This window comes from Puma concolor, chromosome A3 (genome assembly GCF_028749965.1).
Source record: "Puma concolor isolate L17-30 chromosome A3, mPumCon1.1.hap2, whole genome shotgun sequence".
Lineage (NCBI taxonomy): Eukaryota > Metazoa > Chordata > Mammalia > Carnivora > Felidae > Puma > Puma concolor.
Genome location: NC_141669.1, coordinates 25,693,614 through 25,719,690, shown reverse-complemented (window position 1 = coordinate 25,719,690; position 26,077 = coordinate 25,693,614). Strand labels below are relative to the sequence as shown.

At 48.1% G+C, this 26,077-nt stretch overlaps 1 protein-coding gene across 3 annotated transcripts in view; it reads left to right on the top strand.

Annotated features, from left to right (window-relative positions):
* Positions 1 to 24,290, top strand: part of LOC112864113 (xanthine dehydrogenase/oxidase) — a 54,824-nt gene extending 30,534 nt beyond the window's left edge. For all 3 annotated transcript variants that reach the window (XM_086700307.1, XM_086700306.1, XM_086700308.1), the window contains 19 exons: positions 1,832 to 1,955; positions 3,575 to 3,694; positions 4,162 to 4,258; positions 5,236 to 5,360; positions 6,145 to 6,278; positions 6,696 to 6,783; positions 7,906 to 7,992; positions 11,418 to 11,609; positions 11,778 to 11,923; positions 12,715 to 12,796; positions 13,348 to 13,443; positions 14,737 to 14,865; positions 15,534 to 15,608; positions 17,109 to 17,161; positions 18,883 to 18,997; positions 20,029 to 20,094; positions 20,358 to 20,546; positions 21,839 to 22,015; positions 23,304 to 24,290. In XM_086700307.1, coding sequence (XP_086556433.1) covers positions 1,832 to 1,955; positions 3,575 to 3,694; positions 4,162 to 4,258; positions 5,236 to 5,360; positions 6,145 to 6,278; positions 6,696 to 6,783; positions 7,906 to 7,992; positions 11,418 to 11,609; positions 11,778 to 11,923; positions 12,715 to 12,796; positions 13,348 to 13,443; positions 14,737 to 14,865; positions 15,534 to 15,608; positions 17,109 to 17,161; positions 18,883 to 18,997; positions 20,029 to 20,094; positions 20,358 to 20,546; positions 21,839 to 22,015; positions 23,304 to 23,354 — 2,146 coding nt within the window. In that variant the 3' untranslated portion in view covers positions 23,355 to 24,290. The remainder of the gene's footprint in view (positions 1 to 1,831; positions 1,956 to 3,574; positions 3,695 to 4,161; positions 4,259 to 5,235; positions 5,361 to 6,144; positions 6,279 to 6,695; positions 6,784 to 7,905; positions 7,993 to 11,417; positions 11,610 to 11,777; positions 11,924 to 12,714; positions 12,797 to 13,347; positions 13,444 to 14,736; positions 14,866 to 15,533; positions 15,609 to 17,108; positions 17,162 to 18,882; positions 18,998 to 20,028; positions 20,095 to 20,357; positions 20,547 to 21,838; positions 22,016 to 23,303) is intronic.
* Positions 24,291 to 26,077: the final 1,787 nt, after the last annotated feature.

The following is a 26,077-nucleotide window of genomic DNA, read 5'->3' as shown; positions in this document are numbered from 1 at the left end:
TTTAACAGGAGCAGGTCAGCTCTGCACTTTGATATTGGGCTAAACTTCAATGCAGTATTTCAGGAGAACTTGAGTCAGCACTAAGGGGAAGAGCGTGGCCTTAGAGTCAGACCGACCCGGGATTGAGTCTCTGTTCCAGTGTTTACCAGCTGTGACCTTGGCCTGGGATGCCTAAGCTCGCAGTTTCTCTATTCATAGCCGGGTGTTTTCATGATGATCAGTGACAGAGTCTGCAAAGGACCTAGCAGAGAAGAGCCACCCGTGCCCGTCTGTTGAATTTGGAAAGCCCAAATGACAAGCATCGCTACCTCTATAATAATACTAATACCCAACACTCATGTGGCACTTAATATTTGCTGCGGCCTTTAAAGCATTTTACATACATTGGCACCTTTACTCCTCGCAACAACCCTACAGGCAGGTCCTGTTATGATCCCCATGTTCCTGATGAGGAAGCTGAGGCACAAGGGCGGTAAGTTACATGCCCGAGGGCACAGAGTTGGTAAGCAGCCAAGAGGGAGTTTGAAGCCAGGCAGCATTAGCAGCCAAGCTTTGCTGCCTCTTGATGTTCAGGCCAGAGACTGCATTGATCTCCTGGTGGGCATCAGACACATATCCTGTTGAACAGAGCAGCTAGGAGAAACCCTCCCTTGGATTAGGGATCCCGTCTCCCCATCACTGGTTTTTCCCTCTGCCGCTCCTAGCTGCCTGGAGACAGGCTGCAGGAATGGTAACCTAGACACCGAGAAAACTTAACAGGTAAGTAAAGTCTTCCAGTTCTCTGAAAAAAACTGTTTCAGATGATGTGGCTGCCATCTCTAGGGTAAATTTGTCTGCTTTATCCTTGTCTTGAGCCCACACTGACCACACTGGCCACGATCCACATTGTCTACGTTCTTTGCTCCATCTGAGCCATGTGTGAATGGATGGAGGAGGGTGGGGGGCTCTGTAGTAACGGCAATGACCTGGGCTTTGCCGGCTGCGTGCACTTGGAAAGAAGCGAGGACCTGGCTTTGGCTCTTCATAACCTAACCTCAGTCCTAATCCCACCTATGTTGCTCTCTGGCTGGGTGACCTCGGAAAAGCTGCTCAATTTCCCTGAGCTTGAGTTGCCCCAAATGTAGAAGGAGGATAATGATGATGACGTTCTGGGCTCTGGTGAGGTTTGCCTGTTGGAAGTTGCTTGGCTCTTCAGAGTGGTTTCCATACCTTTCTGTGGGGTGCCTCTGCTCTATCTCCTCTTGGGGGCCCGGGCCAGAGTGACCAGAACATAGCTGAGACTGTTATTAGTGAAACAGTCTCCAGGTGTTCTCCCTCTCGGGCCTGATGATGGCTGGGCTGCCCTGCTCTTCTGGGATAGCTTCATGAAGGTGGGGAGACAAATTTGGCTGTGTGACTATGTTCAGGGACATTCGATCAGTGGTGCAGCAAGGGCCCAAAAGTGCTGAGTCTGTGTGGGTATTAGCTGTGATGTGGGTGTGAGCTGGAGCTCTCAAGAGTAAATGCTACTCACTGTGATGTGGTTCCATAGTAGAAGGTCCATGGGGGTGGGCCTGTCCCGTTCATTTTCTGTTCTCCACAGCACTCAGCATGGTGGCCTTCACAGGGTACATATTTCATGAGCATTTGCAGAATAGGATAGGGTAGGATAGCCTATGGAATGTAGGATAGGATAGAATATAGAATGCAGATAGGATAGCATAGACAAGGGATGGAGAAGGAAGGAATTTGAGTGGAGGAAAAATCAACATGAGGACAGTGGTATCCAGTTGGTGGTGGGTCTTCTGCTTCAGTTTCCCGCCTGGGCCCCTCACTGTGCTCATTCTTGCAGGTCCATAGATACTTCAGAAGCTCAGAAGGTGCCAGGGTTTGTCTGCTTTATCTCTGCTGATGATGTTCCTGGGAGTAATATAACTGGAATTGGTAATGATGAAATGGTGTTTGCAAAGGATAAGGTATGTGTTGGATTTTGTTTTTAGATATGAAGTTAGTGGAATGGGCACTTGAGTTTTAGTTTGTGCTCATTCCTCCAAATCCCTAATCTTAAAAAGATTACACATTGGTACATACTGTGGCCTTCATCGTGCAGGGCGATCAGCACAGGGATGGAATCGGTCTGGCGGCACTTTTAACTTTCACTTAGTGTTTACTTGTTTATTTCATTGTTGGCGGCTTGTTGCACATGTTAGGATGACTCCAGGCCAAACTGGTATTAAAACAAGATTGGTGATTATTCTTTAAACTGCCAGTTAGGTTCTTCAGGGGATAAATAACTCCTTTGTGAAAAGAAAATAAAAATACAGTAAACAAACTACCAGAATAAAAATCACAATACTGTCACTATGTGTATTGAAAATTCACTTATACGAAAATTCATCTATTGCTGTCAAGCATATATGGAGTTTTGACACATACAGGCACACACACACATTTCGGAACTTTCAGGGTGGAAGTCACTTGACAATTTTAATACAGTTCAAATGCAAATTGGAGATGAGCTGGCGTTGCCTAAGGGCATATTCACTTTATTATTAATGTACAAGAGAAAGAGAGAATAAAAAAACTACAACTATGAGACACAAGGACTCCATTTAACAAGAGAACAAATTGCTTTTGAAAATTTCGAGAACCTCTAAGACTACTGCTAACATGATGGTTAGTGAGAATTAGCTGGGATAAACCACCACAGCCCAATCAATTAAGTTAACAACTCAACTGGGTCCTCAAGAGATAACTATCAGAGACAGTATAGCTTTCCACCGTCAGAAACCTCATATTGCAAAGTGATGAGTTGGACAATTTTTTTTTTTTGGTTCATGTTTGGGGATTTTTGGAAGAAAAATGCCTCTGAAGGAATGGAATCATTAAGTGGTGAGAAAATGACAATCATTGTTCTGAAAATCTAACAAAAAACTGGTTTATTTATCAAGTCTGAGAACCAGAATGTGGGAAGTACTGCTTCTGGGCATCTAGATGAAGTGTAAGACATGATTGCTGCCTTTGAGAAACTTTTGGTGTAAATCTGGAAACAGAAATTCAAAGGGAGAGGGGTGCTAGAAAGAATATGAACCGGAAGCCAGGGCCTGAGATTTAGTCATGGTCTATTAATGAGCCAAGGCAAGACCATGATCTTGCCTTCTGGGTCTGCGTCTCTTCACCTGAAGAACAAGGGTGTTGGAGTGCATCTGAGTCAATAAATAGACTTCATGCTTCCATACAGTCCATTCTGCTCACGGCGACATGACTAATCAATCACCACTTTCTATCCTGGGCAAATTCTCAACAAGCTGCCAGCGGTAAATCATGAAATTGGTCCCTGAGATAAATCGAGTTTGCCATCTTGATACTCGTGATCTCCAAGTCCTAGTCCAGTTCCACTACTTCTAAATCCTCAATGAAGAAGCACATAATCCCAAACAGTAGGACAAAGACATGCCAAGACCCCAGAGGCATTCCTGGATGTCCCTTAAGGAAACTGTGGGGGCAAGGACTTCCTTCGCCTTTTGGGCAATCCAAAATCGTTTGCTTCATGAGGAGTGCATTATATGCTTTAACAGTTTGGCTCGGTTCCCAGGTGACTTGCATTGGGCACATCATTGGTGCTGTGGTCACCGACACCCGAGAACATGCCCAGAGAGCCGCTCAAGCGGTGAGAATCACCTATGAAGATCTTCCAGCCATTATCACAATAGAGGTAACTGAGAAAGGACTGCATGGGGAGGGGTGAGCCCCCTGTCCCTGGAGGCACCTTTACTGGGATACTTTAGGGGGGTTCCAGCAGCAGGTGGGATTCGATTAGACAGGAAGAGGTAAACCCTTCAGCCCCAGGATTGTGTGGTCTTCAGAAAACTTCCCCATCATGATCCCAGACTCAGTCTGCCAGAGGCCAGACTAGGTCCCTCCTTCCAATGCCAGCTCCTGTTGGTTCCTTGAGGGACTCTACTTTTCCTCAAGATCCAAGCGTGTCCAACTATCTCTGAGGAAATGGAGGCACATGGCCCCTGGCTACATGCAAGCTTACTTGAAGCCTGTGTAAGACCCTTGTACAGATGCCCTTGTGAGAAGAGGGAGGGTGGTTCCAACAGCCTCTCTTCCCCCTGGTGGGAAATAACCTTTCTTCTCCTGAAAGTCTGGTCACTGAATCGTCTTTGTGGTCCTCAGGATGCTATAGCAAAAGACTCCTTTTATGAGCCTGAGCTGAAGATAGAGAAAGGAAACCTCACGAAGGGGTTTTCGGAAGCAGACAACATTGTTTCAGGTACGGCCGTGCCATACAGTCCTGGGGTATGGGCTGGCCCTGGTTTACGAATTAAATTCAAGAGCTGGACCTTGAGTCCTGGAGCAGGGGAGTGAATTTTTACCAGAAGAGTCCTCCTGATGTTTGTAGCAAAATAGTGGACAGTTGGCAGGGAAAGACCCTCTCTCTTTTTTTAAATTTTTAAATGTTTATTTATTTGTGTGTGTGTGAGAGAGAGAGAGAGAGAGAGACAGAGCATAGGCTGGGGAGGGGTAGAGAGAGAGGGAGACACAGATTTGGAAGCAGGCTCCAGGCTCTGAGCTGTCTGCACAGAGCCCTACAAAGGGCTCAAACTCACCAACTAGGATCATGACCTGAGCCGAAGTCGAACGCTTCATTGACTGAGCCACCCAGGTGCCCCTAGACCCTCTGCCATCTTAATGTCCACCTCCTGTCTCCAGGTTACATATGAGTATGTGGTTCTGGGTAGCTGGGAGTGTGTCGGATTTAGAAGGCTGTCCGGGGAATTAGTGGCTACAGGTCCTGGCCCTCCCTGTGGGCCTGCGGGGCACCCGTCTGCTGGTGACATCCCTTTGGGTATTGTTTCCTACATTGTCCATAGTGTATTCCTAAGCCACTGGTGAGTCAACTCTGCAACTGGCCCAATAGCTTCCGTTCCAGAAGATGCTCTCATTTTTAGCTTTTCAGTCACATCTGTTAATTCCTTCTTTACCATTCTCCAAATTTTACCAAAGAGTTTGAAGGTCTGCAGTGAAAGAAAGCTTCATGCCTGATGCATTTTGGTATCATTCTGGTTTCTTTGTTGGGGTGGGGGATTTGGCTCCCCCAGGTGGCTAAGGCTTTGAGACCCTTTTCACCCCTGCTGGGAACCTAGAGGTACCAGTGTGTGAGCAGCTGGTTGCTGCCCAGGGCCCTGGCGAAGTGCACTCTCCTTCAGCAAACTCTGGATCACCATGGGGGTCACATTGCCTCCCCAGGCGAGTTGTACATTGGTGGCCAAGAGCACTTCTACCTGGAGACTCACTGCACCATCGCTGTCCCCAAAGGCGAGGCAGGGGAGATGGAGCTCTTTGTGTCTACACAGAACACCACGAAGACCCAGGTACCGTCCTGTGGGTCAGCTCCAGGGCCTGGGCATGGCACTGGGGAGCTTCTGGCCAACTAGGAGTTGGTGATGTAGGACATGGGAAAAGGGAGATCTGGGCTGGTGCTGAAGGGGATCTGAGGGTAGTGGTCCTGGAGCCAGACCCTATCAACCAACAAGCTTGTGTCACTGAGTTGTGACATAACCTTTCTCGGTTTCCTCTTCCATATAATGGGCCTGGTAGGGTGTTGTAATGACTAGTTGTTTACTACTTGGATGGCATCTAATAAGAGTTGGTTTTTATTTTTCCAGTGAGATATGGCCTTGGTCAAATCATATCCGATCTCAGGCTCCTCATCTGTAAAACGTGGGTGATGGGTTTAGTGATCGCCACAGAGACCACTAAATTATCTGTGGCAGCTCAAATATGGCGGCTCCCCATTTCTCTATTGCTGGTAAGGCGACAGTACCGGCCAGCATTTTGGGCAGCTGGTCCTACCCCCACAACTCACCAGTTCTTGGCTGGATGAAATGAACTTTGGCTCTGAAAGTCTGCTGTGGCCAGCCGCTGACCCCCCTTGCTAGAAACAAGTGTCTGAATTCAGTCTGCAGTGACTAATGAGTGTTAGACTCCAGCACCTCGAGATCAAGGGCTGCCTGGGGAGGTGAGGGGGACTCAGGAATCAAGGAATTTCAGAATTGACGGCACTAATTAGGCTTGCGGAGGGCGGGCGGCTCTAGGTCGGGGTGAGGTAAGTCCAGATGATGTGTTCAGTGCAAGTAATTTTTCTTTTGTCCACAGAGCTTTGTTGCAAACATGTTGGGGGTTCCGGCAAACCGGATTTTGGTCCGGGTGAAGAGAATGGGAGGAGGCTTTGGGGGGAAAGAGACCCGGAGCACTGTGGTATCCACGGCAGTGGCTCTGGCTGCATACAAGTGAGTCCCCCTAGCCAGCTCAGAGAAGGAAATAAGGCTGCCTCTGCCAAGAAGGCTTTCTAGATTTTTCCCTTTTAGAAGCAGATTTCCCTTGCTTTGAATTTTCACAGCCTTCTGCTTTTAGAACTCTTGGGCATTGGGGTGAGGGTAACACCATCTGTTTCTTTGTGTTCGATGCATGGATCCATGTTTAGCCTCCCCTGCCTGCGTGTGAGGGCCCTCAAGGCAAGGGCACACATCATATCCTTACATTCCCCATGTGTCCAGCAGCTTTATTTCTAGGCAGTGAAGCAACCCAGCCCCAGTCTGCTTGTGCACCAGGTGGAAGAAGAAGTCTCCCATGCTTCCTCCCTGAGACCCAAAGACTGGGCTGTTGCAGAAGCTCCCAGGGTTCTAACCTTCTGATGCCTCCCTTAGGACGGGCCGCCCCGTGCGCTGCATGCTGGATCGTGACGAGGACATGCTGATAACTGGTGGCAGACATCCCTTCTTGGCCAGATACAAGGTTCTAGTTGTCGGGAGCTATGTCGGGGCGGAAGGGGAATGCCATCTCACTGGGAAACCTGGAGGTGAAGATCCAGGGATCCTGGGATGTACTCTTACGTTTTTCACGAATACCTGTAGAAGTTCAAAGAAGAAATAGCAATGAGAAAAATTTTAATCTGCCAGCAGCCACATAGAAGGGCGATGCTGGCCGGCCACTTCCCTAGTGAGGTCACAGCATGGTGTTTACACCTTTTGTGAATTTTCTCTGCCCCATACCTAGTCTTTCTCCTCTCAGGGTCGGACGCATGAGTTTTCAGCAGCCCTGGGATAAATCCCTCCTGCAGAATGACCTAATGTGTTCATAGCCAGCTGTAAAGATCAGAATGATTACTTTGTAATTTACAGTGAGAAATAAAGCTTCCAGGTTGTTAGGGTGGGCACCTGCTCCACCAGACCAGGGGTGGGGTCCCTTTGCTGAGTCTCTGTGGATGACCAGCATCCTGTCCCTCTAAACACTAGTACAACCTGACAGATCCCAGTCTGGGAGCCCTTTCTCTCCATTAGGTGGCTTTGAACATCCCCCTGTGACCTCTTCTCGTTTTGTTTCATGATTGAACTCCCCTGAAGGGATTATATTTCCCTTCTTCCCAAATTCTTGCAGACCTGAAGAAAGTCCCAGGTCCTTACTTATGAAACGGCCTATAAAATTTGTTCTGATGGCTACCTGAGGTCAGGGATGTGAAAGCATATTCCTGCTTGTTGTGCACATTCCTGTTTGTTGTGCACATTCCTGGTTGCTGTGGCTTGCTGGCCAAAATGTGTGAGGCGTATCTCCAGTATCTCTCTGTTTCTCTTCCCGGCTCTCCCTTCTCTGCCTCCTCACTCCCTCTCGTAAAATCAGAGCCAGTGTAGGTAGAAGGAAGGGGGAGCGTGGGGAGAGGGTGTGTCCAGGGTTGAGGCCCCATGGAGCGTCACTGGAGAGATGTCAGGTCCTCTCTGCTTCACCTGTTAGCTCCGGTGACCTTATTTTCATGGTATGATGTCTTGTTCTTTCTGCTTCCTCCGGGTAGCATGAGTGGGAGAGGATGACTCAGGTTAGGCAGAGGAAAGGGACTATCGAGAACTCTCTCCTTTTCATCAGGTTGGCTTCATGAAGACTGGGAGGGTTGTGGCTCTGAAGGTGGAGCATTACAGCAATGCGGGGAACACCCTGGATCTCTCCCAGAGTGTAAGTAGGATGCACCCATGCCTCTGGGTGGGGGGTGACTGGGAGGTCACGGGCAGGCCCCACAGCCCCACAGGCATAGGCCTCCTCACTTCCTGCCTGGGATTATTGCAGTAGCCTCCCCGTTGGTCCCCACCTTGAGGCTCTCCACCCCTGGTTAAGCTCTAAAGCACAGAGATAATCCTATTACTTTTCTGATTGGAAATTCTTCCTTTGGGGTGCCGGGGTAGCTCAGTCAGTTAAGCATCATCGGATTTCAGCTCAGGTCATGATCTCACGGTCTGAGATCGAGTCCTGCATCAAAAAAAAAAAAAAAAAAAAAAATCATAGTAATAATAAAAAGAAAAGGAAATCCTTCCTTATTTTTCAGATATTTTGCCAAGCCAGCCAAGTCAGTTACAAAACTTTATGCAGAGTATGGTGACATTGTATGTATGTGTCTGTAAGATGAATATACCTCTATTATAGATATAATGATGTGCCTGGAAAATTCCAAAAGAACATATACTAAACAGTGATTGGATGGGTTGAAGGGAGGGGCACTCACTGTCATTTTCTTTGTAACATATTTTTGTGATGTTTGAATTTTAAGTAATGAATTTCTTTTTTTTTTTGGTAACAGTTTCACTGAAATATACAATTTAAGGGTTTTTAGTAAATTTTAAGAATTATGTAACCATTATCATACTGTAGTTTTCGAACACTTCCATCACCTGAACGTGATCTCTTTCTGTCACTCCCGTTCTCACCCCCTACCCAGCCCAGACATCCACCAATCTACTTTCTGTCTTTATAGGTTCTCCTCTTGTAGTCCATTCATATAAATAGACTCTACACTGTGTAATCTTTTGTGTTCGGCTTTTTTTTCTCAGGATTGATTATTGATTTATAGTTTTATTTATTTAAGTGATCTCTGCACCCAACATGGGGCTCAAACTCACAAGCCCGGGATCAAGAGTTGCACGCTTCTCTGACTGAGCCAGCCAGGTGCCCCTCAGGATAATGTTTTAAGATTCCTTAGTCCTTCATTCTTTTCTCTTGATAATATTTCATTATATGGATAGGCCATTTTTTGTTTTCTACTCACCACTTAAAATACTTTTGAGTTGTTCCCTGTTTTCAGCTTTTACGGGTAAGGCTACTTTGAACATTCTCATACTAGTCTTGTGTAGACATGAAATTTTGTTAATCTGTGTTAATTTTGTGTTAATTTTATTAATTTTGAGATTACCAGTTACCTTTGTGGTACTACTTTTTATAACTATTTTAAATCCGAATTTTATAACCATACTAGGTACAAATGCGTAGATTTTTCTTCTAAAAGTCAGTCAGACATTTCAGGGCAAACAGAAGTTCCTGTTAGCCCCCACTCCCCATGCCACTCCTCTTTGCTAGGGGCTAACTGGTTCCATTATAAAACTTCACACTTCAGATGCAGTGTAAAAACTGCTCAAAAAAAGCAACACATTTAGTCTTCTCACCATTTGCAACCTGGGCCTCTTGGTGTTTTGGAAAAATCAGGTTGAAAAAGATACAGTGCTTGTCCCCAAAGATCTTAGAAGCTTTTAAATCCAATCCAGCGAACATTTATTGAGCACCTAGGGTGGCAACATAAAGAAGAATAGATGGCATTGTTTCTGCCCCGGGAGGTTCATGGTACGGAGGGGAGACAGATAATAAAAGACAAAATGAAATAGAAGTACGAGTTAGAGTGCTAAGGGAAAGCAAAAACGGAATTAATTGAGACATACTCAAAACATCTAGGATGACTAAGACTAAAATAATCAAGGGCACAAAAAGCAGCCTGTCTGAGAGAGAATATACATGGGGAAGTAAACCAAACCCAAAATGAAACGAACAAATAAAAGCTGCCATTGACCTCATCAGGAAGATGAGTTATTACACCTTCAAGAAAGAATAGGAGGCCATAAACAAGAAGCATTTGGAGAATAAAAACTAACTCTGGTGAGATAAAACTCTGAAAGCAAAAGGGTTGAAAGACACTTCAGCAAATCTCTCCAAACAAAAGAAAAAAAATACAGAAAAATTGGAAAGAAAATACAACGAAATTCGAGGACTAGTCCAGGAGACCCAAACGATAGAAATTTCAGAGAGAAAGAATGGAAACAAGAGAGAGGAGGAAACTATCAAGAAGTTACTCAAGAAATCTCCCCAAACTAATGGGCATACATTTTAAGATTAAAAGAGACCATCCAGTAACAAGCACAATGAGGGAAAATAGAACTATGCTAAGTTATATCACTGTGAACTTGGAGAAACCTGGAGATAAAGATTTTACAACTTGCAGGGAGGAGAAAAACACAACTATTTCCAAGAACTGGAAAGACATCGATTGGATTTGTCAATACTGGAGAGCTCGAATGCACTACCAAAATGCCTTCAGAATGTTGAGGGAAACTGGAAAACCTAATTCCAACCAAGAATCCTATATATATCCAAATCATTAGTTAAGGGTAAGAGGAGAAGAAAGACATTTCAGACATGCAAGTTTCAAAAATGTACCCCATGAAGTATTTGACTCTTTAAACTACTTGCCGTACAACTTCAATGGGAAAAGAAACTGCTTTAAAAAGAATTCAAGGCTCAGTCGGTTAAGCGTCCGACTTTGGCTCAGGACATGATCTCGTGGTCCGTGAGTTTGAGCCCTGCATCAGGCTCTGTGCTGACAGCTCTGAGCCTGGAGCCTGCTTCAGATTCTGTCTCCCTCTCTCTTCCCCTCCCCCACTTGTGCTCTCTCTATCATTCAAGAAAATAAACATTAAAAAAATTAAAAATAATTCATAAAATCACCTCTTTTCTTTTCTTTTCTTTTCTTTCTTTTCTTTTCTTTTCTTTTCTTTTCTTTTCTTTCTTTTCTTTTCTTTTCTTTTCTTTTCTTTTCTTTTCTTTTCTTTTCTTTTCTTTTCTTTTCTTCTTATCTTCCTTTTTTTATAGAAGCAACTGACCAGTCCGAACTGGAAGGGCTTCCCCAGGGAGGAACTGAATGAGGATGTTAGTAGATGGGAAAGGTGCAGGGGAGGGCGGGCATGTCAGGTGAGAGTAACATGTAGTCAGAAGAGAGGAAAAAATATATTGGGGAAAAGTCATAAAGAGTCTTGAGTTCCATGCTGAAAGATGTATGAACTTTACTCCGAAGAGATTAAGTGCCATTTGTAAGCAAGAGGTTGACACGAAATGACCTTATGTTGTAGTTTGAGGCAGAGATTAGAGGAGGGAGAGACACAGAGGCCAGGAGCCCAGTAAGGAGTCTGTTGCAGTACCAGAGAAGAAATAATTTGGGCCTGAGGAGGAGCAGTGACCAGTGGGGCTGGAAAGGCAAAGATGGGTGCAGCCCTCAACATCCCTTTCTTGAGGAGCCAATGAAATCGGTGCACTGCTGTCTCCCATTTTGGTTTCCTCTGCTGCAGATAATGGAACGAGCTCTCTTCCACATGGACAACTGTTATAAAGTCCCCAACATCCAGGGCACCGGGCGGATGTGCAAGACCAACCTGCCCTCCAACACGGCCTTCAGGGGCTTTGGGGGGCCCCAGGCAATGCTCATTGCCGAGTATTGGATGAGTGAAGTCGCAGTGACCTGTGGGCTGCCGGCAGAGGAAGTAAGCTGGGAATTTGGTGGCACAGGTTAACCTACTTGAGGGGACATTGGCTTTATGTCTTGGGCATTTCCCATGGGGGCAGAGGAGAGGGGTTGGATCCTTAACTTTAGGGTGTATCCGTTCATCTCTTGCCGCCAACAAGGCCTCAGTGTCTCTCTCCTTGCAAAGGTGCGAAGGAAAAACATGTATAAGGAAGGGGACCTGACCCACTTCAACCAGAAGCTTGAGGGGTTCACCTTGCCCAGGTGCTGGGAGGAATGCCTAGCAAGCTCTCAGTATCATGCCCGGAAGAGGGAGGTTGACAAGTTCAACGAGTAAGCACTGGGAGGGGAGGAATCTGATATTCTGGCATTCTTTTGGGTTTCATATTCCACAGCCCATTTGCCATACTCAGAATACCAAGCTAGTAAGGTGCTTGAGGGTGTTGAGTTTGCTGACCCACTCCCATCCATTTCTTAAAGATACTCAAATGATTTGTTCAGCCTGGGGGCAGATGGGCATATACAGCCTGCACTCAGTATAGCCCATCAATATGGTTCACTTTTACACTCATCTGTTGTTGGGGCACACCAGCAGAGGACTAAGAATACCACAGTTATACAGTGGCCTCTAACAGGAATCTATCACTGTGACCTTACAGTTACTGCATCTCCTTGGGCCCCAGTTTCAGCATCTGCAAAGTGGGGGTAATTACGCCGGCCCTGTTTCCTCACTGAGGTACCCAGAAAACCAAACAGAAAGCACAAAGTGTTACCACTATCATCAGTGAGTGTCATAAGTGACTGTCTTCCCTGGTACAGTCACAGTCCAAGGTCCACCAGGGCACCCTGACCTTGGGACACCTCCATTCTGGGAGGAAGTGATGATACTTTCAAGTGCAGACCCTCAGGGTTGGGTCCCCCTTCAGCGCAGCTGAAGAACACAAATCGCACCCCTTTTTCATTTGGTTTACCCAACTGGGGCACAACTCAGTTATGATAAGTACCATGTGGGCAGCTCCAAGGATGCCTTGTTCCACCTTTACAAAGATGTTGACTGAAACTACATCTGAGCTGACACAACCATGGTAGAAAATGTTCTATGCGAATCTTCCTTTTTTCTCCAGGGAGAATTGTTGGAAGAAGAGAGGGTTGTCCATAATTCCTACCAAGTATGGAGTAAGCTTCGCTATTCCTTTTTTAAATCAGGTAATTGCCTTATATAATTTTGTGCCTCTCCCCTGGGCTGGGGCCCCATTTCCCCCTCTGTCTGCACTATCACATGGGAAAGGCCATTGTGGCTGGTACCAGTGCAGAGTGGAGGGGCTCTCTGCTGTTTAAATGGACTTGAACTTGCATATCCCTATTTGTCCAGGATGTCACAGGTCAGTGAAGGCAGCACGAGGCTCAGATATCTGAGGTCAACTCTCAGGTCTCCTTCGTCCTGACTGAAGGGCTACAGACAGCTACTTTGCCTTTCTGATCCTATGGCTTCATCTAAGAATGAGCACAAAGACATTTGACCTCCTTCCCTCTGTGGAAGACACACAGAAAGAGAGAGAGTGGAAATTTTTCGGGAACTGTTGAAGGGCTACATGATTAAATCACAAGATTCACGGTGCTTTAATTGGAGTCTGAGGCTTTAATCCAAATGCTGCTTCCAGTTTTCTTTCTCCTGGGCTCCAGAAATATTGGCCCCAAGCATCTGGCTGAGTTAGGATTGACCCAATTTTGTGTTTGGAATCCTTCTCTTCCTGTAGGCAGGAGCACTGGTTCACGTGTATACAGATGGCTCTGTGCTGCTGATCCATGGAGGCACTGAGATGGGCCAAGGTCTTCACACCAAGATGGTCCAGGTGAGCAGCCTGCACATGGAGGGGCGGGGGTGTCCTCTCCGACATCATGGCATCCATGTGAGGGAGGACGCTATGAGCAAGTGTGCGGCGGCACACCTTAGAAGCAGAAGTCAGCCTCAGCTGTGATCGGTCCCAGCTCTGCTGCCCATTTTCGTGTGGCCTCGGGCAAGTCTTCTCCCCTCTCAGACTCTGTGTCTTCCTCTGTGCAAAGTGGTTGGCCAGGTGACCATTCAGGTCACTTCCGTTACCCACATTCTAGGGCCGTGGGGTTGTGTTGGTTTACAAGTTGCTAGGGAGCTTCTTGGGAGTAATCTGAAACTGGCCCCTGTACTCAGAGGGCAGAGGCAGACAGAAAAAAGAGGCCCAAGTTGGCAGGTCACAGTTTTAAGATGCAAAGGGAACTTACCTGAGAGGCTTGCCTTGGGTGGCAGCAAGACAAATGGATCCCTACCCCCGCCCACCAAATCTTAAAAGTTTGTAGGGAGAGAGGCCTCAACTGGGTTGAGCCAAGTTACTGTGCAGGTGTTCTCAATCCCACGTCATCATCTCGAGGCTGTGTCATAGAAGCAGCCCTTGGGAGCCAGAAAGGCAAGCAGAACCCACATTCCAAGGACAGGGGAAGTGGTGAGGAGCCTCTGATCCTTTGAGTCCGGCTCATGGGTCAACTGGTGGTCACATTTAAAACAAATAAAAGGCTATTTATTTATTTTGAGAGAGATAGAGCATGACCAGGGGAGGGACAAAGAGAGAGGGAGAGAGAGTTCTGCACTGTCAGTGTGCAGAGCCTAACTCGGGGCTTGAACTCATGAACTGTGAGATCATGACCTGCGCTGAAACCAGGAGTCAGACGCTTAACCAACTGAGCCCCGGGGACCCCCTGGTTGGTCACATATTTTTGGTGACCTTCCCTAACACTGTGTAAGAGGCTGTGTTGTCTGTATAAAGGCTTCTCCCACACAGAGGAGCTAGGACATTGGAACTGGAGTAGAGTTGGAACACCTGCTTAGCTCATGGACTGGCCAAAATAGATTTTTTAAAAAGCCAAGGTTAGCTTTAGAAAGCACTGCCAGTCACCATTAGGTTTATGAAATTTTTTTTTTTTGCAGCAAAATCACTCCATAAAGTTTTGCTTCCAATTGAGACAGATATAAGAACATCCCAGTCTCAATAGGCTTATAGCTTATAAAATTATTTTATTGCCTGTAATGGTGAACCTGAAACGATCTTGGGGAGAAGGCAACCAAGCCCCATGCCAAGCCTTCCCTGAGAAAGTGATGTTGTCTCTTTTCTCAGGTGGCCAGCAGAGCACTGAAAATCCCCACCTCTAAGATTTACATCAGCGAGACAAGCACAAACACCGTGCCTAACACCTCTCCCACAGCTGCCTCCGTCAGCACTGACCTCAACGGACAGGCCGTCTATGTAAGGAGCCTGGGGAGCCAGCAGAGCTGAGGGCCAGTCAAGGGCTTTGGGCCCAGAGAGCTCACTGGGGTGGAAGCTGGAATGGTCCTTATAGGCTCTTTGGCTGTGGCCATGCCTTTGGCTGTCTTATCCAAGAGAATGCTGTTCCTCCCAACACCATGTTGAAAGAGAGACCTAAAAGCCACAATCACTTCTGTCAAAGTCGAGAAGGATGAGTGTAGTATGGGGAGGAGACTTGGAGAGTCCCAGGGGACGTTCTGGAAGGACATACTCCCCAGTGTTAGAACTGGCCACAAGACCATGGACTGAAATTGGAATTTGATTTTGCAGCTGGCCGGGTCCCACCAACTTACTTCTCTTTCCACATAGGGGTTGTAATTAACAGAGGAATTTGATGGGAGAAGTCAGTTCCTTTGGGTTCCCTCACATATTTCATCTTCTGTAGCCTAAGAACCGGGTGTTCTCCCAGCAAGGGCCAATGCCAGTTCCTGTGGCAGGGTCCTGGAGTGGAAGCCACCCAGTCATTCTTAAGACGGTGGCAAGACTCTTTGAGTGGCACCTTGGGCACAGCATTACTTGGAGGTAGCCTTGCTGAGGCCCTTGGGATTTTGCCTGGGCCAGGAAATACGGAAGACTGATATGTCTGGTGTGTGGGCATGTGTTCTTAGGAAGCTTGTCAGACCATTCTGAAAAGGCTGGAACCCTTCAAGAAAAAGAATCCCAGTGGCTCCTGGGAAGACTGGGTAAGTGTGAGCTGATCCAACGTGCTTTTGAAGAGGAGAGAAATTAAAGGCAGGTTCTCTGTCCCTGCCGCAGCAGGAATAGGTCACGATCTAGTCCCAGAGGCAGAGAAGCTGAGTGGTCCGTAGGGTTTCACAGCACAAGTAAATGCTCCACCTTGCTGGGCCCCTTTCTCCATGGTTTTCATAGTGGAGGGAAGGCACTGGAGGAAAACTTCTGAGCCAGGATCTTGACAACCCCATGGCGACTGGGGCTTTGGCTGCCCTGAGCCTGAGAAGGTAGGGCGACCGCTGAAGGTGCCTGACTCGGGCCTGGTTCCGTACCCCGCTTGTCCTGAGGCTTGAGGAGTCTGGTTTTCCTCAAACCTGCTCTCAGAGGGCTGCTTCGCAGCACTTCCCCTTCCTCAGCTCTGGAGTCTGGGTCCACTGAGGCTGCATCTGTGAAGGAGTGGGGAAAAAGACATTTCCCAAGAGTTTATATCCTTCCTGTGGTTTTACAAGTGGCAGGCAAGCCACTCTTCTCATCACAAGAATGAGCCCAGTTCTCTGGTTTCTGGTTTGGTGCCTGTGTGTCGGGAACCCTCAGAGGGAAGCGTTAAGGAAGTCTCTCTCTGGGGGCAGGCGGGGGGCTTCATCTCTTCCAACAAGCAGACATCTCAGTGGCAGCCCTGCTTTACCATCTCCCAGAGTAGGGTTGGGGTGGGAAAGTGAGCACAGTGGGAACATAGAAAATGAGCCCACACCTGACCCACCTCAGATTGTACTAGTCTCCCTCCATAGACTCAAAGAAAATAAGCTATTTTTCTCAGACCCACTCACCTTACGTGCCGCACGTGACCTCTACTTCCCTTCCTACACTCACAGATACCGCACACATAAATACCCCATGAATGTAGGTTGACTTTGGTAGTTTGGATTTTTAGCATGGAGACCCAGAGAGGCAAACTTGAGCTGGTCGTTGAGGGGAGAAAATTATTGGGACAAGTACAATGCAGGAACCACACGAATGGAGGTGCAGAGCTGTGGGGACAAGGAAGGACTAAAATACATCAGTTTGGCTGGCATGGCGATGACGCGCGGGCAACATAAAGCCAGAGAGAGGATTGGGGTCCTTAATGTGAAGCATTTGCTCTATGGACAATGGGGAGTCAGCCAAAATTGTAGAGTAGGCGAGTGATGTAGGCAGTATGGTATGTTAAGATGCTCACTGTGATTGGGTTGGGCTACCTGGCAGCATGGGGAGGCTACGTGATGGGGGAAGACCAGTTAAGAGGCTACTGTAGCCCCCCAGGCTTCCAATGGCGGGGACCTAGTGCAGGTGAGAGCACAGTGCGGTCACCCAGTGCAGTGAGAATGTGAGGCAGGGTGTGGAAGCGAGGACCACCGGTACAAATAGTTGGTCAGCTTCCGGAGGAGGAGGGGAAGCTCATGAAATCTTAGTGCTGGGTCAGGGATTCTGGCACCCATGCTAAGCCCTTCCTGTTGTCTCTTTGCTCTCCTCAGGTCACAGCTGCCTACCTGGACGCAGTGAGCTTGTCTGCTACCGGGTTTTATAAGTAAGGACAATGCTGCTGTCACCCACCTCACAAACTGTGGTCATCCTAGCCTCTGAAGTCCCCTCCCGCACCAAATGCTCTCAGCCTTTGGTCAGCAGAGAGCAGTCCCACCGAGACGCTTCAGTGGACTTGTGTCAATTTCAATTGAAAGATGCTCTGAAATACCTGGCATTGCCAACCTATGTGCCAACGAGGCAAAAGCATGAGCTGCCATTAAGAGAAGACCTGTGTTCTAGTTCTGGTCTTAAAGTGTACCATTCCATTTGGAGAAATGAGGGATTCTCTCTGAGCCCTTTTCCTCATTTACGACGTGGTGGGACCATCCTCCCTCGGCATTCCCCTAGACCCAGGGCTGTCTGCTGTGTGGCGTTCCCCTTGTGTGTTAGTTACTCTGCTGTGTGCGTTGGCTTTCTTTACGGAGGCTTTCCTGGGACAGAAAGAGAGGAAGATTTAGAACACGTGGTCTCGTTCCAAAGCGCAGAGTTCAGGGGAACTTGACGTGGGACTTGGAAAAGAGCACACGCCTTCTGCTACTTTGAACTCCAGTAGCAGTAAGAAGAGCTAGAGACCCCGCCCAGTTGACGTAAAGGCTGGAAGAAGATGCGATCCAATTTGCTATCTCCCATAATGTTCTAGTTTTCTCTGGAGAATTTAATTAGGACCTTTTCTTTCACAGATCAGTGGGTTTGGGAAAATAGTTCAGTATGCATTTTAGGCAAAGTCACGTTTTGCCAGTGCTCCCTGGGTTATGTGACATTTGACCTGCACAGGCAGAGATTAGAGCAGATGTTCTCGGACGTTCTCGTTCCGTTGTCAGAGTTGGTAAGACTGGGTAGGATACAGGAACACCCAGGTGAAGATGATGACCTCAGAGGTCAAAGGAGGTGGTGGGTTCTCCTGGGAGAAGCCTTTTCCCTCAGCTCCGAGTTGGTTTTGTTTTCATGCAGATTCCGATCCCTTCAGCTCACGTTATTTCTGGGTCATGCGTAGAAAAACAGAGAGGCAGAGTACTGTGAACTCCAGGTGGGAGAATATGCACGCACACACGTGTGGCTCGTGTGAACTTGGAATTGTATAAGATACTCAGGATCAAAGAAGAATAACGTAGAAGAGAGCATCTGCTTTTATGAATAGCACTTTCCCCGAATCATTTGTTGACACCGAGAAGGGGCCAGTAGCCGAGGAGAAATGCAGGCAAGGGGTTAAAGGTACACCCAGGCTGACATGAGATGCTGACCTTAACTCTCCCCTGGAGAAAGGTGAGCAGCAGCCCAGGAGGTGGCACAGGCAGGGGCTTTGGTTCTGAGAGCTTGAACTCTAATCCAACACTTCCTTTGGGTGTGGTTTTCGTGTCCTTCATGAGCTTGGGCAAATGTGTCACCTGCTTCTACCACACAGAGGCGGGCACACGGATACTATACACCCCTGGGCTGTACAGAAGGCGTCACATAAGGGCCATTGGCAGATCCTAGCAGACATGAGGCAAGAAACTCTGGAATACCTGGGTTTCATTAACAGGTCCAAAATATTAAAAACACGTGGACTCTTTTGAAGGGCAGCTGCATGAAAAAATAAAACCTGTGGAGTCTTAGGATTTTGTGGGACAAGCTGTGTGTGTGTGTGTGTGTGTGTGTGTGTGTGTGTGTGTGCGTGTGTGTGTAGGTGGGGGGGGGGCATGTTAATCTTAATACATATGCAGTGTTTTCTGTTGTCTCCTCCAGAACACCCAACCTTGGCTACAGCTTTGAGACGAACTCTGGGAATCCCTTCCACTACTTCAGCTATGGGGTGGCTTGCTCTGAAGTGGAAATCGACTGCTTAACAGGAGACCATAAAGTAAGACGTTTACAAAATCTTAGTACTAAGTTAGGGGAAAGTGAAGAGAAACAAGTGAGTTGCAAACATCAAGAACCAACAGAGACACACTTTCTGGCTGGGAGAATAATGTGTGATGTCACAGCCTGGCAAACTTCCGATGAAGGACCAGAGAGTAAATATTTGAGGCTTTCTGGGCCACAAAGACTCTGCCTCAACTACTCAATTCCATCACTGTAGCACAAGATCAGCCATAGATGTATGCAAACAAATGGGCATGGCTGTGTTCCAGTATGATGTGATTTGTGCACACTGAATGTGAATTTCTCATAGTTTTCACATGTCGCGACATATTCTTATTTTTGTCAGTCATCTAAAACCGTAAACACCATTGGGGCACCTGGGTGGCTCAGTCGGTTAATGTCCGGCTTGGGCTCAGGTCATGATGTCACGGTTGATGGATTTGGACCCCACATTCGGCTCTGTGCTAATAGCTCAGAGCCTGGAGCCTGCTTCAGACTCTGTGTCTCCCTCTCTCTCTATCCCTGCCCTGCTCGTACTCTGTCTCTCTCTCTCTCTCACAAATAAACAAAACATTCCAAAAATTGTAAGAAAACGTAAACACCATAATTAGCTCACAGGGCCTACAAAAACAGGGCACAGACTGGAATCAGCCTGTGGAATGTAGTTTGTTGTCCCCTTCCTTACACTATCTGTCCAGACTCAGGTTCCAAGTCCCAGGAGCCTGGGAACCAGCCTTCCTGCTCAGGGGTGTGTGTGTGTGTGTGTGTGTGTCCACAGTTCCTTCTGATCGCCTGAAGAGTGTGGCCACTCCCTTCCCCTGCCTAGTGGTCACAGACTCAAACCTCGGCATTCACGATACCAGTGCAGACTGACAGGGATAGGAGCACCCTGCCTGAGCATGCCCGGGGCACGCTGCTTCTGAAAGTCCTATCTGGGTTGACACAATAATTTAAGGGTCACTGAGCCCCATCTATCATTCCGCACATTCCTTTCTTCTCACACTATTTGTATTTTGCCATCCACTTTAGAACCTCCGCACAGATATTGTCATGGATGTCGGCTCCAGTCTGAACCCTGCCATTGATATTGGACAGGTAAGGCACATGGGTGACCAGGGTGGTCATGGACTTGGCCAACCTTCAGTGCTAATGCCTTTGCTCTGCCTACACCGCTGCCTGGCGAAGGCCCAGATAGCTGATCCCAGGCCGGGCAGGAGCCAGCTGGGCTGTCTGCAGAGGGCTGTGTTCAGCTTCTTTCCACACCCACTCCCCGTGGGGCTTGGCGCCTATTGTGGGAAGCGGTATCTGTCCTTGGGGAGGGGGAGGCAGAGTGGCCACGGTCTCTGTCTGGCCTGCAGGTAGAAGGGGCGTTTGTCCAGGGCCTTGGCCTGTTCACCCTGGAGGAGCTGCACTACTCCCCGGAGGGGAGCCTGCACACCCGTGGCCCCAGCACCTACAAGATCCCTGCGTTTGGCAGCATCCCCAGTGAGTTCAGGGTGTCGCTGCTCCGTGACTGTCCCAACAAGAAGGCCATCTATGCGTCCAAGGTACTGTTGCCCTGGGTCTGCACTGTAGGAGGACATGGGGGTAAGACCCACCTACCGCGTGGGTCTGCAGGGGCCTTGTCTGGAAGAGACCAGGGTGCTTGACACGAGTTTTGGTGAGGATGGTGGAGCGACGGGCAGTCCCTGCCTGGGAAAAAGAAAACTGGGATGACACCAGCTCTGTGTGGTCAAAGCCAGCTCCTTTGGGCGCACTCGGAGAGATGCCTTTCATCCAGTCCTGTAGGTCAAGTCCTGACTGACATCTGTGTCTCAGGTGTGCATCTTGAGCTTGGTCCTAAAGAGGACCCCACAGGTACACACCCCTCCCTGTTATCCCTTAAAAATAGCACATTCACTGCAGATGGGGCAATACTTCTGTGCAGACTCTCGTGCCTCCTTCAGTGGCCGGCACCTGACTTGAAACTCGATCTGCATGCCTCAAGGATTAGAATCATCCCTTATTTCCTCCCGGTCCCCAGTAATTATGAAAACTGGTTGAAAATCCCATAAGCTGATTGATACAGTCCTAATCTAAGAAGGAAAACACGTAATCACTTGTAACCAGTGAAACATACCCATTTGTTCCTTTCATGATTTACTTCACCGTGGTTGGGTCTGGGACACTTTGTGATCTCGCCATCGACTCTCATGCTTTAGCATGCCTTGGGATCACTGCAGGCTCACGAAAAAATACATTTTGGTGAGACCTGTCCTTAGAAATTTGATTCAGGAGGGCTGGAGTAGGACCCTGCAACATGCATTTTTAATAAGCATCTCTAGTGCTTTTGATACATGGAATTTCTGGTCAGTGCTTTGGGGGAACAAAACCAACTCTGCTAGAAAATGTTCAATTCCTACTGGTCGTGATGCCTAGATTCCAGACGACGCTGTAAGTATAATTAGGGTGCCTACAAGTATAATTAAGGTGCCTGTAAATGTGGGTGTCAGAGTTGCAGGTAGAGGATTCCCCCAGCCTTATAACTGTGAGGAAGGGTCCAGATTCATGTCAGACACTTTGTCCATAAAATATAATTATTTAAAACAGCTTTGAATGGTACATTTTCTTTGCATGGTGTCATCAGAGAAAAGTGACACAGTAAGAGTTGAGAACGCCATGGAGGTTGAGTCATTTACCAGATTGATTGTTCTCAGCCCTGAAGAATTATGAGCAGCCTTCCTGTCTTGCTGGCCGTGGCCCGCTGGGGCTGGCTGGGGTTCCTGGCATCTCCAGCCCTCCTGGCGCAGAGGCTGGGGTCCTGTTGCCTGACTCCCTGTCCTGCGCTCTGTCCGCCCAGGCTGTCGGCGAACCGCCCCTCTTCCTGGCAGCCTCCATCTTCTTCGCCATCAAGGATGCCATCCATGCAGCTCGAGCTGGGAACCCGGATTGTGAGACGAAGAAGCTTTTCCAGCTAAACAGCCCCGCCACCCCGGAGAAGATCCGCAACGCCTGCGTGGACCAGTTCACCAGGCTGGTATGAGGCCCCTCGAGCGCCCACTCCGTTGGGGGGAGGCCGGGCAGAGGCGGCCCATGCAGAGAGGAGAGCGGGATGCCAGGCTCCCTGTCCACTGGGCAGCCTTGGGTCCTCGCTGCCTTCCTTGTGCCGTTGAGGCACCCCCTCGATCTTGCTGGAAAAGAGCAAGAAATGAAGTTTGTAGCTGGGCTTCCTCAGAGGAAAGAGGGCTCTTTGGTGCACAGCTGTCAACCACAGATTTAATTTTTTCCCTTGAAGATGGGGGTGATGGGTAAACGTCCAGTAAAGCCTAGTCTTTAGCGTCCATCACTAGCACTTTGGGGACCCTTCTTTGCGAAAGCCACCGTGTGAGTGCTGTGGAGACAGAGACAAAAAGCGGAGTTAAGGAATTGATTAGATGCACCACGTTCGTTCTGCGATGACTACATGCCATCCCGATGCTGGCACACACGGGTGCCCACAGAGACTTTGTGGTCTTTTAGGAAACCAGCTAATTGTATTTTGCGGTGGCTGGTTACGACCTTAGTGTACATAGCAGCATGTAGGAGGAATTCTATGGTCTTTGGACCATGGGAAGCGCTTCCATGATACTTGTAGTGCACAACGCCTGGCCACAGAGGACCATGCAGGGACAGGTTCTTCCCCTGTTGCCTCTGAGTTGTGCTGAAGCGGGCTCCGCCCACACAGGACCCTGCAACTGCCGTTGCAACAGCAGCCTCTGTTGAGTTAGCAGAGCCAGATTCTTCCTGATAACCCAAGTTGGATTTCCTCCTGGGTATTTGTGGAAGATTTGTTGGGCCTTTTTGGTTTAGAGGTGAAATGGGTACTCGTGGACCAAAAGGGTTCCAGGCATGGGAGGTTGCGGGAGAGTCTTGAAAGCAGGCCAATCTGCCTTTTCAGGCCTCAGCACCAAGGGTGAGAGAGACCGAGGGGTCCCCAGGTAGGCCACTGTCATCTGCCAATAGCTTTAGCTATGGGGTAAGATCACCAGACCACGTGTCGAGTTTCCAGGCAGCGAGGATGCCCATAACTCTGCAGCAACCTTCCCACAGCCCAGAACCTTCTCACCATGGCCACATGCTGACAGTTTCCCAAACCCTTCCCCGGGAGACTAGGCAGTTAGGGGGCCCTGACCTGGGGGCACTCCCAACAGCTGAGACTGCAGAGGGATGGCTGGCCTTGGAATGGTGGCCGGCAGTGGTGGGAGGTGGCATGGGCATCCGAGTGGGCAACATGTCCTGTGCTATGGGAAGACCCTGGTGATGAGTTTTCTATCATTCCTTCCTAGTGTGTCACTGGCACTGCAGAAAGCTGTAAGCCCTGGTCTGTGAGGGTCTGACGACAAAGCCCCCAGCAGAGGCTGCTTATTATGCGCGGGAGTTTCCATGGAGCATGAGACATGACATGCCTGCAGAACATGATCTATACATGTCATGGGGTGACGGTGCTGTGAGTCATCAGGATGATGTGTGGAAGCACACGGAATGCATTGGAAGATTTTGTTTTGTTTTCGCTGAAGATTTTGATCAAAAATATGGTTTGCAAACATAATGATAAGCAAATTCAGAACTCTTAGGCCCACATGGCTAATATGCAATGAGAATCTTTGTATGTCTGCTTTAATCATGTATGTCAAATAGGTGTATGTGCTCTGTCCCAGCTCACAGGCAAGGCTGTATAGCCTCAGGTGCTGACAGTGTCTGTCCTTCAAAGAAGATGCCCCCCCAGCCTCCGGAAGCTTCCATCCTAAACCAGAAAGTCTTCCCTTCAAACCAATGAACATCACATTATAACCGCTGACCCATAGTCAACTTTGCAATGGGACAGTGGGGTGAGATTCAAATCCCTAACCACCTTTGATCATTGAAGAGAATAGACACTGAAACGAATTCAAGGTTAATCTAACCTTGTTAAGTGGCAGCAAGGAAATTATTCTATACCATCTAAAGCCGACCAACACATTTACTGAGCACCTACAATGTGCTAGGTTTCTTTCTCTTCCCCTTTGTACAGTAAAAGAAATCAGGTTTAAAATGTTTCACTCGAGGGGCTCCTGGGTGGCTCAGTTGGTTAAACGTCTGATTCTTGATTTCGGCTCAGGTCATGATGTCACGGTTCGTCAGATCGAGCCCCGCGCCGGGCTCTGTGCTGAGAGTGCACAGAGCCTGATTGGGATCTTCTCTCTCTCTCTCTCCCTCTGTCTCTGCCTCTCCCATGTGCGTGTTCTCTCTGTCTCTCGAAACCAATAAACTTTATAAAAAATTAAAAATCTTCATTCGTTGCCAGAGTAATTTCCATTTAGAAATCACGCTACGAAAATCAAGATCAACCCGAAGAATCACAGTCAAGAAGCCTGGGTTCTCATCCCAGCGGCGTCTCTATCTGTGTGACCTCAGTCTGTCACTTCTCTTTTCTGTGCTCTTCCTTACTCTAGAAGGAAAGAACTGGACTGGACTAATCTCTAAGGCCTTCCCTGGCTCTGAAAGTCTATAAATACACGACCCGAAAACTTCAGTTACATAAGGGATCTGCAGCTATCAGAGACATGGCTCCCTTACTGTGATGTGACATCTGGGCTTATTGAACTCTGCTTCGATTCTCCCAAGTTCTAGAACTTGGTAAAGAGCACAGGAGAGGAGCAAGCATCCCTCTAGCTGTTCCCACAGGTGATTTCGTCGCTGTATGGTGCTGGGTGAACGATGTGACATCATCCTGCGCCTTCACTGCTCCAAACACCCAACCTTGTCCCAGATGGGGCCATGACTCTGGCCACGGAGGGAGAAGAGGGGAAACCATACAGTTGAGCCCAGCGCTTGATGCCACTAAGAAAAGAAATGGTCAACTGGTTGGCATGTGAGAAATGCTTATTAACCATCATGATCTCACCAAATGCGAATATCTGCCATACCTTAGCCAGTCTTCATTTCTAGAGAACACAGGCACACAAAACACTCACACATGTGCCCTCACACTACACACACACACTTTCTTACAAAATTCCTTTCCTCAGAATAGTGTAGATATGCCAGCCGTGTTACAACACAGTCAAAAGTGAGGAACATTTTATTTTATTTTATATGTAATTTATTGTCAAATTGGTTTCCATACAACAATCAGTGCTCATCCCAATAGGTACCCTCCTCAATGCCCATCACCCATTTTCCCCTCACCCCACCCCTCCCATCAACCCTCAGTTTGTTCTCAGTATTTAAGAGTCTCTTATAGTTTGCCTCCTTCCCTCTCTGTAACTCCCCCCCCCCATTCTCCTCCCCCCTGGTCTTCTGTGGAGTTTCTCAGGATCCACATATGAGTGAAAACATATGGTATCTGTCTTTCTTTCCTGACTTATTTCACTCACCATAACACTCTCCGTTTCCATCCACATTGCTACAGATGGCCAGATTTCATTCTTTAAAAGTGAGGGACAGTTAAGGTAAACTAATAGTTCCATGGAGATCCATGCAGGTCCGTTTCATTGACTATCTGGAATGTTCTAGAACATTTGGACAGTAGCCTAAGATGGGGATGTGTCAGCTGTTATTAGCCAGGCTGTAAGCACTGGATAATGACTGTGAATTCTCTCCTGAGCTTAGCAACAGAGGCAAGGCAGGATGGTTAAGAAAATCAAACAAGCGAGCGCTCTGTGCGCTGTACATCACTCTTATGCCGAGCTGGTGTTCTCAGACACCTGGCCTTGCCCTGCTGTCCTAACCTGTAAACCTGGAGTCTGTGAGGCAGGGTACCTGGTGTTCCTGCCAACAGCGCCTGCAGTATCGCACCGCGACCTGCAGGGGGCGGAAGACGACCGGACACGAGACCAAAGCCTCCAGGGGCACCACCTCTGGGATCAGTTACCAGGGAACTGACTGAGCATCTCAGAGTGGACCGAGTGTCTTCAAAGGCCCCTCCAGGAGTTGGACCTAAAGCCGACTTAGGGCTTCAGAATGGCAAAATCTCCGCCAAAGAGCCCGTGGCAGTGAGCTTTTGATGCGGGGCTAGTATGGGGAAGGGAAAGGCAAGTCTTCTTTCCTGAGCATCTGCAACTTGCCAGATGCCACATTT